Source organism: Mauremys reevesii, linkage group 13 (assembly GCF_016161935.1).
Source record: "Mauremys reevesii isolate NIE-2019 linkage group 13, ASM1616193v1, whole genome shotgun sequence".
In the NCBI taxonomy this organism is placed as follows: Eukaryota; Metazoa; Chordata; order Testudines; family Geoemydidae; genus Mauremys; species Mauremys reevesii.
This window is the reverse complement of record NC_052635.1, coordinates 39,189,088-39,208,036: the sequence shown is the minus strand read 5'-3', so window position 1 is coordinate 39,208,036 and position 18,949 is coordinate 39,189,088. Positions and strand designations below refer to the sequence as shown.

The following is an 18,949-nucleotide window of genomic DNA, read 5'->3' as shown; positions in this document are numbered from 1 at the left end:
AAAATTAATGGCCCTGCTGAATTAACTCGATACACCTGTGTTCTGGAATCATGTGGTTTTGGTAATATATTTAAGAGAACAATCAGTGCAGCTTGTATTTTCTGATAACAAGACAGCCCTCCAAATGAGATTATGCCAGTTAATGGATTTTATTCCTTATAAATATTACACAAACTGCAAGTTAGATCAATGCAAAGACTGCCTTGAAAATTAGTGAAAGGAATCAGTCTGATTAATCAAAAGCACAGCATCAAGACAATGCATTACAGTAGAACCCAGTTAATCCATACCTCAAGTGTCTGCATGTACAAACAGTGATCACTCCAGTTCTGAAAGGTTTAACAGCAGAGTCCTCACTACAGCCTCATATGACTATGATTTCACTACTTTTACAAAATGCACTGCGGAATATTGACTAGTACACTAAGCATTGCAACTATTTTAAAATAAACTATAAATGTCAAAATCAAAGAAGAGGCTCAAGATTTTAAAGGTATTTTGGCATCTATCTGCATCTTTAGGCACCTAAATACTTTTTCAAATCTGAACCACAACAATTTTGTTATGTGTTTGTACAGTATCAGGTAAAATGGGGCCCTCCCCCCACAGGTGCTAACTCAATACATATCATTAATACAATGCAGTGAAGCTTTATTACAAGACAAAACCAAATTTAAGCTACGGAAATGTGCCTTTGGTGCTGCAAACAAGTACTGAGGCAGTAAAATGGAGACAATGAACCTTACGTTCCTTAATATTAAATAGTAATGTGTATTTTTGAATAAAAATGCAGTTTTGTGCTCTTCACGGACTAGATAGGAATGTTGTTAAATCATCTATCGTTGCTTTGAGTTTTCTGTATTCTATATCACTAGCCAGAAATAATGATAAATACTACAGTGCAGCTTCTGTAAACATTTCTCTTTTTTTCCCCAATGTGAATCTCTAGAATATTCAAGGACAAGGAGTCCTATTTTCCTCCTCAATATAGTTCCCTTCTCACACCTACAGAACATTCCATATTGAGTGAAACTGATGAAAGCTCCCAGACCACACATTTTCTAAAAACAGAACTGAAAGTAACTAGTTACTAAGTCCAGTTAAGAGAAGGGAAACAGTCTCCTTCCTACTCCCCTAAAACTGCAAGCATTAGTAAGCAGGATGTACAGTAAAGCTCATGATGAGTAGAGGCAGCTACTCTTTCAAAATCAACAGGGATGCCTCTACGTTGACAAATGTTATTTACTCTCAGCAAACCTGGGTATAGTTTCAAGCTGCAAAACTGGAAGGGGGGGTATTAAAAGCAGAAGTGAGGGACAGAAGACAGCAGAAGAGTTGTTCTTACAGTTAAGGTTAGAGCCTTGTGTCTCCCAAGTAGTTCTATGTAAATTTCATCATAATGTGTATTTGGGTGGTGGGGAGGGGGAAGAGAAAGACAGAGGCAGTCCAGGTGCATTAAATATGTAACCTACCATGGAAAGATGTTGAAAAGTTTTTAAATAGTTAGGATAAACTAACTATAGGGCTTAGCTGCTGGACGTGCATAGAAGAGAGATACTATTCCAAGATACTGATGCCTAGACAATACAGTGAAGCATGCTCTAAAAATATGACTGATTAGATAAGGGATGGGGCTTCTTTCACGGAGATGGGAGAGGCAGCTAGGATAAGCACCTCTGCTCTACACATGGGTGGGCTCCTCTTGGTATGTGAAAGAGTGAGTCCACACATCCCCAAATCTCTTGCTTTTCAACATGACTTAAGACTAAAAGTAACATCATAATTTAAAATATCTCTGGAACCCTCTGCTGGAAAATAGCTATTCTTTCTCTCAATATAGAGAATCAACTTTCCTCTTTAAAAAAAAACCCAGAACTATAAAAGGAGAAACAAAGCTATGCAGAAGTAAGCCCAGTCAACTCCTCAGATTTTTCCACTTAAAAAAAAAAAAAGACTAGAGGGGCCAAATTATTTCACTTTTTAATTTCTAAAAGAATGAAGGTCAATCTAGGCCATGGGGCAGGGCTTAGTCTTCCCATCTTGGCAAGTTACGGATAGGCAGATGGATTCAATGGGAAGAAACAGAATGTAAGCCCCAAACCTAGGAAAAATAAAGCTCAATTCACACACCATTACACACAAATTGCTGGCTTGAGGTGTGTCTCACCCTAGTACAGGAGGCCCACCTCTCTGGAGCATTTTAACCTCCATTGTGCCTCTGTGCAAGGAGGCATGCACATGGAGAGACCATGCAGGTCTGTCTCCACACTCCCTCTGCACTGCCAAGAGGACTACAGCTCTGGCTCCAAATCAGCAAGTATGAAAGGAAAGGGAAGAGTCAGAGTCTGCCCCCAGAAATGCATAAGAGGGTCAATGGAGGGGGCAGTGGCTGCTATGCTAGCTCACTGGCTGGAACAACAGCCATGCAGGGGCTGGATCACAGCCTGCTCACTGACTGAAGGCAGATGCCATCCTCTCAATCTCCATTCTTCCTGCACAAAGGCTTTGTGTGGGCTTTATGCAGGCTTTGCACAGGGATGGGTCAAGTTCACCTTTGATAAGCAAAATTTTGGAACGCCAAATAAATACAAAAATTTCCAGTTGATTTCTTCACTGTTACTTTATAGAACGACTAAAAAGCTTGGTTTTAAACAACTTATGAAACCCAAGTTTCCTGTATTTTGCAAACCCTTTTGTATATTAATACACTACCTGCAAGAGTGCAAACGTGCTTATTAGTAATCTATATATAAACATATATAAATAAAAGAATTAGACTGCTCTTGTAAAAAACAACTAAGTATTCACCAATACACACGTGGAAGCAGTCCTAGTGAAGAGGATTATGGTAAAAAGTAATACACATTTACAAAAAACCCAATCAGCCTTAGAAATTGATAACTGTCCATTTCTATCAACAAAATTGTATAAACTTAGAGTGTGAGTGGCTCAGAGGAGACAGAAGTCACTAAATCTTTTTAAAAAGATTAACTTTGGAGGAGCAAAAACACTTTGTGGAAACTGCATTTATTTTTAAAACAAAAGATGATTAATAGAATTTGTATTATTTAAATTCAATAGTGCCCATTTCTTGTTTTACTCTGGCAGTTTTAAAAAGCAGAAAGCGTTTAAAAACCTTGGATATTTTCTCTGAACAAACTGTCCCCTTAGAAGAGTAATTTAACTGTAGAATAGAAACCTTCTTTTATTGGTTTGTTTTAAGTCTGGCCATTGGATTAATTTGAAGATAATCAGTCTGTCATTATAATTTTGCTAAAAGTAATTTTTGATACTTTTCTAGAAGACTCAGTAGCAATGAGGTATGACGTGATTTCAAAGCAGAGTTAATTTCTGAGCAAACATTTTTCATTATCAACATTTCCCCTTTGGTTCTAGGATATTAAAAATACTGAATAGTGCAGTATCAAAAAGCACCAAAAGGAACTATAATTAACAAGGATAAAATTCTTTATAAAAAGAACTACTAAAATGTTGCAACAAATTCTAAGTTAAAAAACAATATAAGCGTTGAGATTATAGAATAAATTAAAAACAAATTGGACAATGAAAAATAGTCTAGACAAATTTCTGTAATTTGTCACCAGTGGTCAGGTTTTATTTTTGGTTCAACTACCCATGCTGTAAAAACCAACGTTCCACTAGATGGAGCAGGATGGTAAAACCATCAAAGGCCATTCCTGCCTGCTGACCCAACAAAGTCCATGTCCAGGAATCATGAACGACTGCAAAAAATATTTTAAGTTTTCTCCTGAGTTTTCATCTTAAGCAAAAGATAAAACTGTTATCCCACTCCCGTACAGAGCAACATGACAGAGGGAGTCCAAGTTCCTAATATTACCTACTTCTGCTAGCAGAAACAGGAAGGTAACCAAACACTACCAGAAACATGGTTTTTACTAGTTCTGTTAGTAAGGACAGAGCAACACTTTAGGCTATAGTGTTACACATCAAACTCAAAATCCCAAACCCTTAAATATTTCTTGTTGTGCAGCAAATAAACATACAATGAAACCACTTTAAGTGACCACATAAAGGACTAGAAAAATATCAGTAACCTAGAGGAGAGTGGTCTAACTGCAGGTCAAACAAAATGGTACTAGAAACATTGTCATAACTTTACAGTGGTTTCTTAAGTCTCTTTGGTAGGCAGTCTCTTTATAGCAAAGATAATTTTAGACTTACTTTTGGTCTGAGGTAAACAGAGACATAAAATCATATTCTACTTTATCTAATGCTCTTAAACTTGTGAAAGACCCAGTCCTAAACACAGTCTCAAGCACTCCCGACCACTGATCGTTATATGAAACGAGATGCAACTGTTTCCCCAATCACAAAATCTTGCTTTTGACTTCTACCAAAAGCTAAAGAGAACGATAGACGCCAATATTCATAGATGGTACCTTTTACCTATAACTCTTCCAAATAAAAAAGGTTTCATTATGCACTCGAGAACTAGATGTTCTGGTGGTCCCTTCTGGCCTTCAACTCTAAGACTATGACTAAAGTATAAGTAATCTTTATAGAAAACAAACATAGTAAAACTACCAAACTTCTGAACTCTGCTATGAGTAAAGATCTGCAAATTTGCCTCCAGTCTCTTAATATCCCTATAATTATTACTATACATAGTAATATTAATATGGGAGTGGAGTAATTCCCATTCTGAAGTGTGCATTAACTATGCATCAAGCCGCTACTGGTGGCTCCACCACCTTCTTTCTAGCTACTAAACTGCATTAAAAAGCTACAAATACAGTAGATGTTCCTTCCAGGCTAACTTTTCCACATAAACAATTGCTGATGCCTCAGGGATTTTATTTGATTGCCAGTGGAAAAGGAGGTGGGGTCCAAGTGATTGTCACTGGAAAGGAAGGGGACTGGCTTTCAGACACACTATTAAGACACAGTTTATCTCAGGAAAAATTGAGTCTCCTGTCATGACTGCTTAAAGGGATCTCCAATGTTTGCAATATAATTTGTCTTTAACATGTAAAGACTACCATTAGCTGACTAATTTTAGTGGTCCCACAAGTGGCTGATTAAGATAGGTTTCACTGTATAGTAAACATTTATTATTTTCATGGGATAGCGTGTGTGTGTCAGGAAACAAAGTGCATTCTATCATTTGCAAATACTAAAATTATAGCTATTGACAATATATATCAGAACAGAAGTACTACTTACTACTGTGCACAATCAATCAATTGATATTCATTAGACCTCTCGTAGCAGGCTTTCACACCTTCATCTTGCCAAAGTGTTTTTGTATGTTCATAAAACTCCTGAAAGCAAAACAGAGGGGAAAAAAGTCAGCACGAAAAGGAGTATGTACATATAAAGAAAAACAATTATAAATGCTTTATAATCATGAGAAATGAAACATGCTTAGTGCTAACTTTAGAGCAGAGCTAGATTTCTGCACCATCTTGACTTTATACAATCTGATACACTGTCTTTGAACTGTTTTGTCTGTGGGCACAGATCATGTTCTCATACATGTACAGCTTTGAGCATGCTGTTGGTATTTCTCAATAAGTACCACTAACTGTTTGGCAAAATTTGCTCCTCAATGTCTCTCTTCCACTAACTCTTGGTATTACCTTCCCTGTGTTACGTAGTTCACCATTTTCAGGGGCTAGCACATTTACATTGCTGAGTGCCAAGTATTTGCCCCACCCCCACCCCACAATGCATACGTATCTGTAATTCTTATGTAAAGTAGAGACCACATCCCTGATTTTAGACACTAGATGCAGAGGCTCAAGAACAAACTAAAATAATGTAGAACTCTTGGGGAATCCACAGGTCATGTGACCAAAGGGCGTACATAGAATATCACCACCTCTGTCAGCTTCAAACAACAACAAAACTCCAATTCACAGGAGGTGACGGAGTGTGGATCTAGGTATCATTTTCCAAAAGCACTAAAGTGACCATTTTCAAAAGTGACTTAAGCGCCTAAGTCCTGCTGACTTTCAATGAGGTGGGCTCCCAAGTGCCCATGCCACTTCTGAAAATGGGAGATAGGCGCCTAAGTGATTTAAGTGCATTCAAAAATGTGATCCCCCTAATATAAATCACTATCTGCAGAGAACAGGAACTTTCTTCTCCACCAACAGATCCATCCCTGAAGATTACAAAGCTCAAAGGATGTCTCTTAAAAAAAGAACATTTGCTTTTGTAAATAGTAAACTATCAGGAATAAAACCTCACAGAGATACCTCAACCAAAAGCCTAGATTAGGAAGAGTATGAGGTAGGACAAGATGTCATAAAAAGTAAGGTAACAGAAACATACTTCTGACATCTGTCCCCCAGACTCTCAATATCTACAAGTAACAGTGGTGGAACACTAGCCCTACCTACTACTTTCCATAATTTGACAGTCTGAACTCACACACACTGCAGCAGGGACATTTCTCAAATCAAAACAGAGCATGACCAACACATTAGTAAAATGATTCCATGCAATAAGACAAAATCCTAATTAATAAAATATGTATGGTAACAAATAAAACCCTCCCTCTTAATAAATGTACTAAAAATAAAAGTACAATATCTTCAGTACCTGTACACTTCAACTATCTAAGAAATATGTATCTACAAATTCCAGTGCCACACAATACGGGTATAATAAGGAACTAATGGGGAAAAGGAGAGAAATAAACAATACATGCTATATTATGTTCTAAGTCGATAGTTATGCAGATACCTGAAAAGTATTTCCACACAGACCTACAAAAGAAGTTTAGAAACAGTAACATCCCATCCCAGAATGCAGACGTAATACAAATTGGAAAGCATGTGCTATGCAAAAACACTGACACTTTTTCCAAAAAGACACTGAAATAAAACAGTGCAAAGGACAACCTCTTTGTCTTAAATTTTATTATTTTATTTATTTTTAAAGTAAAAGGAGAGTGCAGATCCAAATCTACTTTCTCCAAGAGATCATTCTTAACTAGTAGATTATACTGACTGACTCTACATGCCAGTGACAACTGATTTCCCTGCTGCGAAAGTGACCACTTGGAAGGACTGTTTGGACACAGTTCAATACCCACTCTTACCCAAGCAGTAAGATCTTGTACTGTCATATGTGCAGAGAGTAAAAATAAATAAATAATTAAAAAACCAACAACAAATGCCTGAATATCTGGTTTGAACAACATAAATTCCAGGAACACAAAGGCCTCCAAAAGTCTAAAATGCATAAGGGGTCATTCTCCATCTCAGTCCATCATTGTGACAACAGGAGGCCTGAAAATTTCAAATTCCCTGAGGGAAGGAATATTTGCTGCGTAAGATATTTCAGAAGATGCATCAATGTGATTTACTTGAAGACTGGGTCTAAGTTTTAGGTAGAGCAGAAAGCAGACACTTGTTGGGCAGAATAGGGCTAAAGGGGAAGGTAATACTTGTGCTTTGCACTGGTTTCCTGTTTGCTTCTAAGTGCAACTCAACATGCTGACTGTCTCCAAAGACTACATCTCTCTATGCCAGGGGTAGGCAACCTATGGCACACGTGCCAAAGGCGGTACGCGAGCTGATTTTCAGTGGCACTCACACTGCCCGGATCCTGGCCACTGGTCCGGGGGGGGGTGGGGGGCGGGGAGCTTTGCATTTTAATTTAATTTTAAATGAAGCTTCTTAAACATTTTAAAATCTTTATTTACTTTATATATAACAATAATTTAGTTATATATTATAGACTTATAGAAAGAGACCTTCTAAAAATGTTAAAATGTATTTATTACTGGCACGCAAAACCTTAAATTAGAGTGAATAAATGAAGACTCGGCACACCACTTCCGAAAGGTTGCCAACCCCTGCTCTATGCTATGCTACTGCTGGATGGAATATAATTACTAAACCCAGAGATGGACAACAGGGAGCTCGTGGCTAAGAGTTACCACCTCTGAAGCCTGCTTGGCTGTTCAGCTATCAGAATAACAGTGTATCAAACAGCAGTAAATTCTATATGTGATTAACACACATTCAGTTCCTCAATTTGTACACATACTATGCACAGATTAGATACTACAGGGCCACATTCATCCAGTGGAATAATTTATTTATCCAACCAGAATATTTTTTTCAGTCTTTTTATTTATTAATGACTAATAAGCTAATTTCCACAGAAAGAGGTTCATTATGGCAGCAGCTTGTCATTTATCCAACCTGCTGAAAATGAATGTTTAAAAAAATTAAAAGCAAAAAATAAGAATTCTAAACTTAAGATGGGCCATAACAAACACTCTGGCTCCCTTTCAAGTTCCTCAAATCTGCTATGATAAAAATATTTATTTTACTCTTTTCCTCACTTAGGGGTGATATATTGCCTGAATTTAAGGTCTGTTTATAGTTTTGGAAGTGTCAGCAATCCACTCACTTAATTTAAAAAATAATTAAAAAACACAGACTGGTTCATTTATGTTCAAATGTACACAGAAGTATAGAGGTATTGCTCTTCTGGGTTTCAAATAAGTGGCGATTGCTGGAAGGTATCTATATCTCAAGAATGATATAATTGGGCTACATCAGACGTCTAACATCTGTAACTTACAAAATAAATTATCAAAGGATTTACAGGATTTAACTTTTTGCAGTGTAACAACAGATGTAAGCACACTGGATTTATGGATTAAAAGCACCATACAAGAGCTAGATATTATTATTGTGCCAGAGTTAAATATTACATATGTTCCTAAAATGGTTTATAATCAAACACATATCCCAGGAAAGCTCTATACTTCAGTGCACCTGCCAGAGACATACTAAAAATACTATATGAAAAAAGGCTTTCTGCATGTGAAAAAATAAGTTTGAGCTTCAGCAACTTTACATGTTTTATATATAATCATATTTCTGGCTTCTAGCCCAACAAAGAATTTTTTAATAAACTTAAAAGAAACAAGCAACCGATTAGTAATTTAAGTACACAAACCACTGCACACACGACTGTTATAAATAATCACAGACTTTTCTGCCTATCAGAGCTTTTAAGCAGTTTGGAATTAATTCCCTTAGACCGGTTATTCACTGGCTTAGGTACCATATTCCGAGTCACCTTTTCTGCAAGCAGAACTGCACATGACCTTTCAAATAATCATTGTACAATTGTTGGGTTTTTTTAAATTACATTTTCCCTACTTTTTGTTTAAAGGAAAGAAATGTCTCTAAATAGCACTGCAGTTTTAAGACACCATTGTTTGGATATCTCTTCAGGAGCTCTGCTATGGAAATGGCAGTTTACCAATGAGCAGAATATTCCTGTTTCATGGGCATACAGCACATGATTAGGTTATATCCTCCCCAGAAAGATATGCCAGAAGCACCTCACATTCTTATACTGTCCATGTGATGATAAGACAGCAGCCGTATCCAATTCCCAAAGTTTTATTTTAGGACCTCTACAAAGAAATTCAGCTTCTTGGTTTTGCCAGCTGAAATCCCCTTTCAGCCAATGTGTTTAGTTACAGCTCTAACTATTCTAGTATCTTAATGGTCATCATAGAATCATAGGACTGGAAGGGACCTCGAGAGGTCTCTAGTCCAGTCCCCGGCACTCATGGCAGGACTATTATCAAGACCATCTGCCATTTGCTAACTGGAAGTTGATTTAGCAGTCCAGACTTGCAGGCCAGAAGAATGTGCAGGTCTAATCTGCACACGTAATCACCCTGAGTATTTGTGCAGTTGTGGCAAGCAAGCATCTAAATGAACTGTCAAGCACATATTAATCACTATTGGGTGTTCACTCTTTAGTAATTGTGCACACAAATTAGACATTTGAAATTAAATGTGCACTCATTTTTTAATTTCCCCAGTGGTGTAATCCTAATCCTCCCCGCATACATTTTTTTTTCTATGGGGGAAGAGGTCTTTAGAGGGCATGGAAAAGTTTATTTAGAGAATGAGGTTAATTTTTTTCAGCCTTTTACCCCTCTCCCCCTTAAGTGTTCATGGAACAAAAAGCCAATTTGACATCAATTGGTGTTACACCTAGGAAAGACTATGGGATTCTAAATATTAACAGTTTTAAAATTAGATCAAATTCAAAACCGCAGCTGTCTCTCTAACATGAAATTAATCGATATTTGAAGAAAGAAATAATTTCCTTGCAAAGGAAAATGTAGGTGGGATAGGAGAAGCAGAGACAGTTTCAATCAGTATTACTTCAAAAATCTCTCTTGCCCCTCTTGTTAGTTCTTTTCCTTCCCCCATCCCTTTTGTGTGCCCAATTAATTGTCAGTAAATTCTTAATTCTCAGTCCTGGTTTCATTTCTCCTACCCCATGCGTTGCCCTCTGATTAAAACTTTGTATTTTCTAGGCTTTTCTTGTTCTGCTGTTTCCTTTCCCCTGGTTCCAAAAACTTGGAGTTTATTTTTAGTTATAAAGCTATTCACAGTGCAGTGAGGGAAAGGACTTGTTGTCCAAAGTCCCTGCTGCTCTGGTTACCTGAGAAGAAAGGAGGAGAAAGCGAAAGATCGATTTGCACGTTTGTGGAATTTTCTCATAGCTGAACTCTAATTGCCCTAACAGATTTGGAATAGCTAGCCCAACAGTTTGGTCTACATTTAGTATTAAAACAGAGTTAAATCATCCAACTGGTCAATTATCTTCAAATATGCCCTAAAATATTAAGATTATTTTTTTTTCAGATCAGCAATCAGCACAAAAATGAATTAAAACACAAATTTTCAGCAAAGGACTTCAGCAATGCATAGAGCGTCCTCAGGCGCTGCAAAATGTATGTTTGTATTAGGAGAAAAGAAACAGCAGCTTAATGAAAAAAAAGTATTAGAACAATGAACCTCTGTTGCATCTACCCAGGATCTTAACTTTATGTTCCAACACACTTTTGATCTTCCTCCCTCACTCTTGCCATCTCTCCCACTAACTTCTCTTGTCCCAGAGTTTTGTTACCTTGATGCATCTCTTCAAAACAAGCAACAGCAAAACAACTGACGAAATACAAAACTACCACAATTTTACTGTACTTTTTACGTTGTATTAACTGCTTAGCTGCTGAATGATTTACCAAGGCTGTTCAGCATGTTCTGTTCCAAGATTGTTCAGTGTTCTGACTTTCTGGTTATTTGAAGTCCGTGCCAAAGAATGCTCAGTGTAGCACTTACTGTAATCGTGGACAGAAAGGACCACAAGCTTTTTGAGATTGTGGCAAAATTTACACTAATTTAATTCTCACGTATCCAGCTCTCATACCTATGGGCAGGCTGACCTTGTAAGTTAACTCCAGCCTCTTTTCATCCTAAGCTGTCATCCAGGGACACTGATATCCCACTTTGGCTTCTTGGTTGTGTTTTGCTCAGGTGAGCCAAAGGGGCAGTGACACACACTAACCTGTAAAATGCCTAAATCTCCTACCTCAAGGTAGGAACCTTCCACAGTTGAACCTACTTCAGTCCCACCAGGGCTGGCGTCTTAATCAGTGAGAGAAGGAATCCCCCCACCTCCCAAATGCACCAGGCAATAGACTTCCCCTATTAATGATTTAAAAGTCAGTCAATTCTAATACATTGCACTTTTCCAGACCCTTTCAACCCAGAACCCTAACGTGCTTTGCAAATATTAATAAATTTAGTATCAACCCCTGCGAGGAAGGAACCAAGGCACAGAGGCTGGATAACTAGCTCAAGATCCTAGCGGAAATCTCTGGCACAGTTAGGAACTGAACTCCTGGACTCCCAACTCCCATTCTCATGTCTTACTCACATATTATAGTAAGGGCTTCTCAGGAGGACTATTCATCACAGCAATTAGGTCTAAGAGCAGCAAGCTTATGTGAACAGAGGAAAGTAAAAATAAACCATGAAAAAAACCTCCCTGGAAACTCAACATGGAAGCAATTTAAAAATGGACATTTTCCAGAATAAGCCAATGTAACCACGCTGAAATAACCAAAGCATTTCATACTACAACCAGGATAACCTGGTGCAGGACAGAAACACGATTAAGTAGTTAAGCACATAACTGAATACCACTACTCTTACAGGAAGGAGATTAGGAGCAGCTCCTCTTGCCATGATGTTATAAGGGGAGGAAAAATAACTTCAGATCCTTGCCCTACAACAGCTCTTAGGACCAGATTTCTAGGTTAGAAAGCAGAAAGGCTGAGTCTGGACTTGACACCCAATCAGTGACGTGCCCTGCAACAGTGTCCTCATGGTGATGTATCCCACGCCCCCAAGATAACATTTGGGTCACAATAGTGGGAGACGGGTAAACGAGAGACCCTCTTCTTTATTCTCCTTCCTGTCATTTTAGGCAGGAAGACTGGTCCAAATTAGCAATAAAATATTTTAATACTGCAGATTAGTCTTTTCTGGTGTCTGTCCTGCTAATCTGAACTGCACCCAGCAATATTTATGCAATCTTTTTAATATGGTTATTAACTGTTCACGTGGGATGGAAAAAGAATTCAAGTCCACATTCCTTGAACTTTATTGGTGTTTCAAAATCAGGACGTACAATAAATAGTGAGTAACAGATTACTGTATTAAAAAGAAAGAATTTTTTTTGTTTTGTTTTGCCCATATGGGGCAATCTTTTCTCTTGAGAGCATCTCAAAAAATCCTGAAATATTTTGGCCTTGATTCTGATATCACTTACACACGTGCAAATCAGGAGTACCTCTTTTAAGGCAGGAGGTGTAAAACTGGTGAGAGATGAGAACCAGACACAGGGAGTAAAACTACGCTCTACCTTTGTTAGAAAACCACTTTTATTTAAAGCATGTTAAATGGTTTCTTAAAACAGATTTCAATCTTTAAAAATTACAATTGATGCATTTTAAGGATTCTGAAATAATCTTTAGTATAACTAAACCATCAACATGAAGGATCCATGTAGCAATAATAAAGGGTTGAGGAAAAAAACTGGACAAAACCTTAAGGTCCCATTTTAAGTCACAGATGTTTGCCTGAGGGGCAAGATAAGGTTGGGAGATATTTGCTTAAGGAAAATATAAAATTTTGCTACATATTTAGGTGAAAAGCAGAAACCAACTCAAGTCAAGCAAGGCTGTTGCGGAGAAGCAAAATAAATTCTTTGCATTGGTCATCATGGCTGAAGATGCGAGGGAGATTCCCAAACCTGAACCATTCTTTTTAGGTGACAAATCTGAGGAACTGTCCCAGACTGAGTTGTCAGTAGAGGTGGTTTTGGAACAAATTGATAAATTAAACAGTAATAAGTTACCAGGACCAGATGGTATTCACCCAAGAGTTCTGAAGGAACTCGTATGTGAAACTGCAGAACTACTAACTGTAGTCTGTAACCAATCTTAAATCAGCTTCTGTACCAAATGAGTGGAGAACAGCTAATGGTGATGCCAATTTCTAAAAACGGCTCCAGAGGTGATCCCAGCAATTACAGGCCAGTAAGCTTGACTTCAGTACTGGGTAAACTGGTTGAAACTATAGTAGAGAACAAAATGGTCAGACACATAGATGAATATGATTTGTTGGCAGAGAGTCAACATGGTTTTTGTAAAGGGAAATCATGCCTCATGAATCTACTAGAATTCTTTGAGGGGTCAACAAGCATGTGGACAAGGGGGATCCAGTGGATATAATGTACTTAGATTTTCAGAAAGCCTTTGACAAGGTCCCTCACCAAAGGCTCTTAAGCAAAGTAAGCTGTCATGTGATAAGAGGGAAGTTCCTCTTATGGATTGGTAACTGGTTAAAAGATAGGAAACAACGGATAGGAATAAATAGTTTTCAGAATGGAGAGAGGTAAATAGTGGTGTCCTCCAGTCCTATTCAACAATTCATAAATGATCTGGAAAAAGGGGTAAACAGCGAGGTGGCAAAATTTGCAGATGATACAAAACTATTCAAGATAGTTAATTCCCAGGCAGACTGCGAAGAACTATAAAAGGATCTCTCAAAACTGAGTGACTGGGCAACAAAATGGCAAATGAAATTAAATGTTGATAAATGCAAAGTAATGCACAGTGGAAAACATAATCCCAACTATACATATAAAATGATGGGGTCTAAATTAGTTACCACCACTCAAGAAAGAGATCTTGGAGTCATTGTGGATAGTTCTCTGAAAACATCCACTCAATGTGCAGCGGCAATCAAAAAAGCAAACAGAATGTTGGGAGTCATTAAGAAAGGGATAGATAATATCATATTGCCTCTATATAAATCCATGATATGCCCACATCTTGAATACTGCATGTAAATTTGGTCCCCCATCTCAAAAAAGATCTACTGGAATTGAAAAAGATTCAGTAAGGGGCAACAAAATGATTAGGGGTATGGAATGGCTGCCATACGAGTAGAGATTAATAAGACTGGGACTTTTCAGCTTGGAAAAGAGACGATTAAGGGGGGATATGATAGAGGTCTACAAAATCATGCCTGGTGTGGAGAAAGTAAATAAGGAAGTGTTATTTACTCCTTCTCATAACACAAGAACTAGGGGTCACCAAATGAAATTAATATGCAGCAGATTTAAAACAAACAAAAAAAAAGTATTTTTTCACACAATACACAGTTAACCTGTGGAACTCTTTGCCAGAGATGTTGTGAAGGCCAAGACTACAACACAGTTCAAAAAAGAACTAGATAAATTCATGGCGAGTAGGTCCATCAATGGCCAGGATGGGCAGGGATGGTGTCCCTAACCTCTGTTTGCCAGAATCTGGAAATGGGCAAAAGGGGATGGATCACTTGATGATTACCTGTTCCTGTTCATCCCCTCTGGGCCACCTGGCACTGGCCACTGTCGGAAAACAGGATACTGGACTAGATGGAACTTTGGTCTGACCCAGTATGGCCCTTCTTATGTTATGTTCTTAAGTCACAAGCTTTTGAGTTTGAATAATTCTGATTTGTATCTTCTATAATAACAATGAAATAGGAACCAAAAGTAGCCAAAAATTACCAATCACATTTTGTAGTAGGGAAGTTTCCTGGAAAGAAATAGCCAGGAGACTAGTCCTTGCATGTCTATTTCTTGTTTCCTGTAACACTGATTCATCTATTGGCACATTCTAATACAACATACAATGCAGGTTTTTTCGGCACTATATAATGAAACCCTTTAAGAGGACTAAAACCAAACCTGAATGACATTTTAATAACATCTAAAACTTTAGTCCAACATTTATCTGTATCATTAGACAACTACAGCAGAGCTAGCAGTCTGTGTTAACTGATTAGAATAGTTTTCTTCATGCTATGTAATGTCCCCCTAAAATGAATTGCCAGTTGCACAGCACACATCCAACCTGTGGTTGAAATGGTGTAAGCTATAGCAGAGTTTCAAAACCACTGCTGACAACATGGCACACCTGAGCAGGGTGAAGAGAGATTTTCTTGAAAACCATGAGCATAGTTTGGGGGAGGGGGTGGGGGGAGACATACTGAAAGGTGAACTGTCAGGCTGGAGGGAGGTTACTAGTGGAGTTCCTCAGGGATCGGTTTTTGGACCAATCTTATTTAATCTTTTTATTACTGACCTTGGCATAAAAAGTGGGAGTGTGCGAATAATGTTTGCGGATGACACAAAGCTGGGAGGTATTGCCAACACAGATATCATACAGGAAGATCTGGATGACCTTGTAAACTGGAGAAATAGTAATAGGATGAAATTTAATAGTGGAAAGTGCAAGGTCATGCATTTAGGGATTAACAACAAGAATTTTTGTTATAAGCTGGGGACTCATCAGTTAGAAGTAACAGAGGAGGAGAAGGACCTTGGAGTATGGATGACTATGAGCCGCCAATGTGATATGGCCATGAAAAAAGCTAATGTGGTCTTGGAATGCATTAGGCGAGGTATTTCCAGTAGAGATAAGGAGGTGTTAGTACCGTTATACAAGGCACTGGTGAGACCTCATCTGGAATACTGTGTGCAGTTCTGGTCTCCCATGTTTAAGAAGGATGAATTCAAACTGGAACAGGTACAGAGAAGGGCTACTAGGATGATCCGAGGAATGGAAAACCTGTCTTATGAAAGGAGACTCAAAGAGTCGGCTTGTTTAGCCTAACCAAAAGAAGGCTGAGGGGACATATGATTGCTCTCTATAAATATTTCAGAGGGATAAATACCAGGGAGGGAGAGGAAATATTTAAGATCAGGACCAATGTGGACACAAGAACAAATGTATATAAACTGGGCATCAGGAAGTTTAGACTTGAAATTAGACAAAGGTTTTGAACCATCAGAGGAGTGAAGTTCTGGAACAACCTTCCAAGGGGAGCAACGGGGGCAAAAAGACATATCTGGCTTCAAGACTAAGCTTGATAAGTTTATGGAGGGGATGGTATTAATTGATCTTTGACTATTAGCGGTAAATATGCCCAATGGCCTATGATGGGATGTTAGATGGGGTGGGATCTGAGTTACTACAAATAATTCTTTCCTGGGTGCTGGCTGGCGAGTCTTGCCCACATGCTTAGGGTTTAACTGATCGCCATATTTGGGGTCGGGAAGGAATTTTCCTCCAGGGCAGATTGGCAGAGGCCCTGGGGGGATTTCGCCTTCCTCTGCAGCGTGAGGCACGGGTTACTTGCTGGAGGATTCTCTGCATCTTTAAGTCTTTAAACCATGATTTGAGGACTTCAATGGCTCAGATATAGGTTAGGGGTTTGTTGCGGGTGTGGGTGGGTGAGATTTTCCGGCCTGCGTTGTGCAGGAGGTCAGACTAGATGATCATATTGGTCCCTTCTGACCTTAGAGTCATAGACATTAAGGTTTCCCCCGCAAACTGCAAGCCTCAGAAGGTGTGGAATTTGCCTACTCCATGCATATCCCCGCTGGCCTTACTGGAGCTGTCCCCGTTCCCCCCCAGATACAGAAGTCAAACTATGCCTGTGCTGAAAACCATGTTAACAAGACTGCACTTGCCACCTCAGTAGTGTATAACTCAGTTTCATGACACAGCGATAATGTGGTTCCGGGGGGGGGGATCCATGCCCAAAGTGATGATAGTGAGGACAGGGCCTGAGTTGAAACTCTGCATGTTGGGTAAGGACACGTGCTATCTAGCTGCAAGTTTGAGCACACTCCATACGCAACAGGCTACACCACTTGAAACTCTAGATTGTGGGTCAGTGCGCTACCTGGGCATGCCTTCAGAGTGTTTGCTTGTGTGCTAGGAGGGTCAGGGATCGCATCCTACTCCTTACACAGAGAAAATGTGGGTTGTGGAGGAAAAAATGCCCTTTTCATTCCATCTAATGCTCACCATGCACACGATATTCTGATCGGGGCAGGATCTAAACATTTGCTACAAATATTGGTCAAGTGGCTCACTTTCAAAGTGCGCAATGGGAAAAGATAATATGGTCAATAAACAGAAAAGGGCCAAGAATATCGATGAGAGGCTTGAAAAACCAGCAATAAAAGATGAAATCTCCAAATTGCAGGTCAGTAAAACCCAAACGTATTCTAGTATGGAACAGCAATATTAGAGAACCAAGCAGGAATATGCAACAGACTACTAGATTTGCCTGTTTGAAAGTGGGGATACAAATCTGATCGATTTCTTAAAGCAACAGCCCTGAAAATTCTGAGACTAGATACAGAAGGTGATACAGTAACATGATAATACACCTCTAGCTAGATACAACGCTGTCCTTGAGAGCCAAAAAATCATACCGCGTTATAGGTGAAATCGCATTATATCGAACTTGCTTTGATCCACCGGAGTGTGCAGCCCCCCCCGAGCACGGCTTTACCGCGTTATATCTGAATTTGTGTTATACCAGGTCACGTTATATTGAGGTAGAGGTGTATTTAAGATTCCTAATTTACATGACAAAGAAGCATGCTTAACTGCTTTTTGTTTTATTTATTAGGAGACGCTTTATTCCTCTGTGAACTGTGGAGAATTCTCCAATACAGTGAATGAATAAGCAACAGTTTGAGTCTACATATATTTATTTATGGTAGTTTAAGCAGACATCTGGAGGGGAAAAAAACTATTTACAAGTGAGACAAAGAAACACTGTGTTCCACCCAGGAAAGAAGTTACTGAGATAAAACACTGGATGAGAGCAAGGGTATGCTCTACTCAGTAGTGCAGAGTCCAATCCAGTTAAAATCCTCTTTATAATAGAGGGCTTAGACAAATGTTTGGTAAATTAAGTAATGGCATCCAGGTGAGCTAGTGTTCTATAACCAGAGTCAACCAGAGAAAGTGTTAAAGACTTAAGAACACTTGAGGTTGAATGTTTCATTCTCTCTCTCTCTCTCTTTTTTAAATATAATCCTCAGGAGACCAACTCCAGGCCTGGGAAAAAAATAAGAATCCAAGACCAGGCTCTTGAGAGACATTTTAAGGATAAAGTATTAGTAGAAAAAGAAAGAAAAAAACTGGACAAACTGTCTGAAAGGCTTTGTTCCCTCCAAATATATAAATACCCAAGAGACTTTTTTAAATGTAGTTTATGAAGCCATGTTTTATAGGCATTATGATGTTGGCAGGGCAACTGAAACCATGACACCACATTCACAGGAACATGGATGCATAACCTTACCTTCTCTTTGTAAAATATAACGTAGGGTGGATCTGATATTAGAACTGCTTATTTACTGATTCCAGCTAAAGTCAATGTCACTTGAAAAAAAAACTATAAAAAAGGTGTGTACAGCAGTTACACAATGTTGTGGTTAAAACTGGGATTCAATTTCGTTAGGACAAAGTTCAATGTCCCATGAAACTACACGTTTCATAAGAAGAGTTTTAAATAGGTCATCCCCTAGTAAACCTAGTGATTAAAGGTCAAACAAAATCACGTTCTGAGCTGTAAAACCATATCTCAGGAGACATTTCTCTTCCAGATTGTTTAGTCTTTAGACATAAAAATAACCCCAAAACCTTGGTTGCAAATTCCCTTACTATCAAGACCTGTGGACCTACAACTGTGGGCCTACAAAG

General features: G+C 38.6%; 1 protein-coding gene across 5 annotated transcripts in view; it reads right to left on the bottom strand.

Annotated features, from left to right (window-relative positions):
• Window positions 1-18,949, bottom strand: part of GNAS (GNAS complex locus) — a 236,215-nt gene that overhangs the window by 53,617 nt on the left and 163,649 nt on the right. For all 5 annotated transcript variants that reach the window (XM_039497954.1, XM_039497955.1, XM_039497956.1 and 2 more), the window contains one exon: window positions 5,206-5,303. In XM_039497954.1, the coding sequence (XP_039353888.1) occupies window positions 5,206-5,303 (98 nt within the window). The remainder of the gene's footprint in view (window positions 1-5,205; window positions 5,304-18,949) is intronic.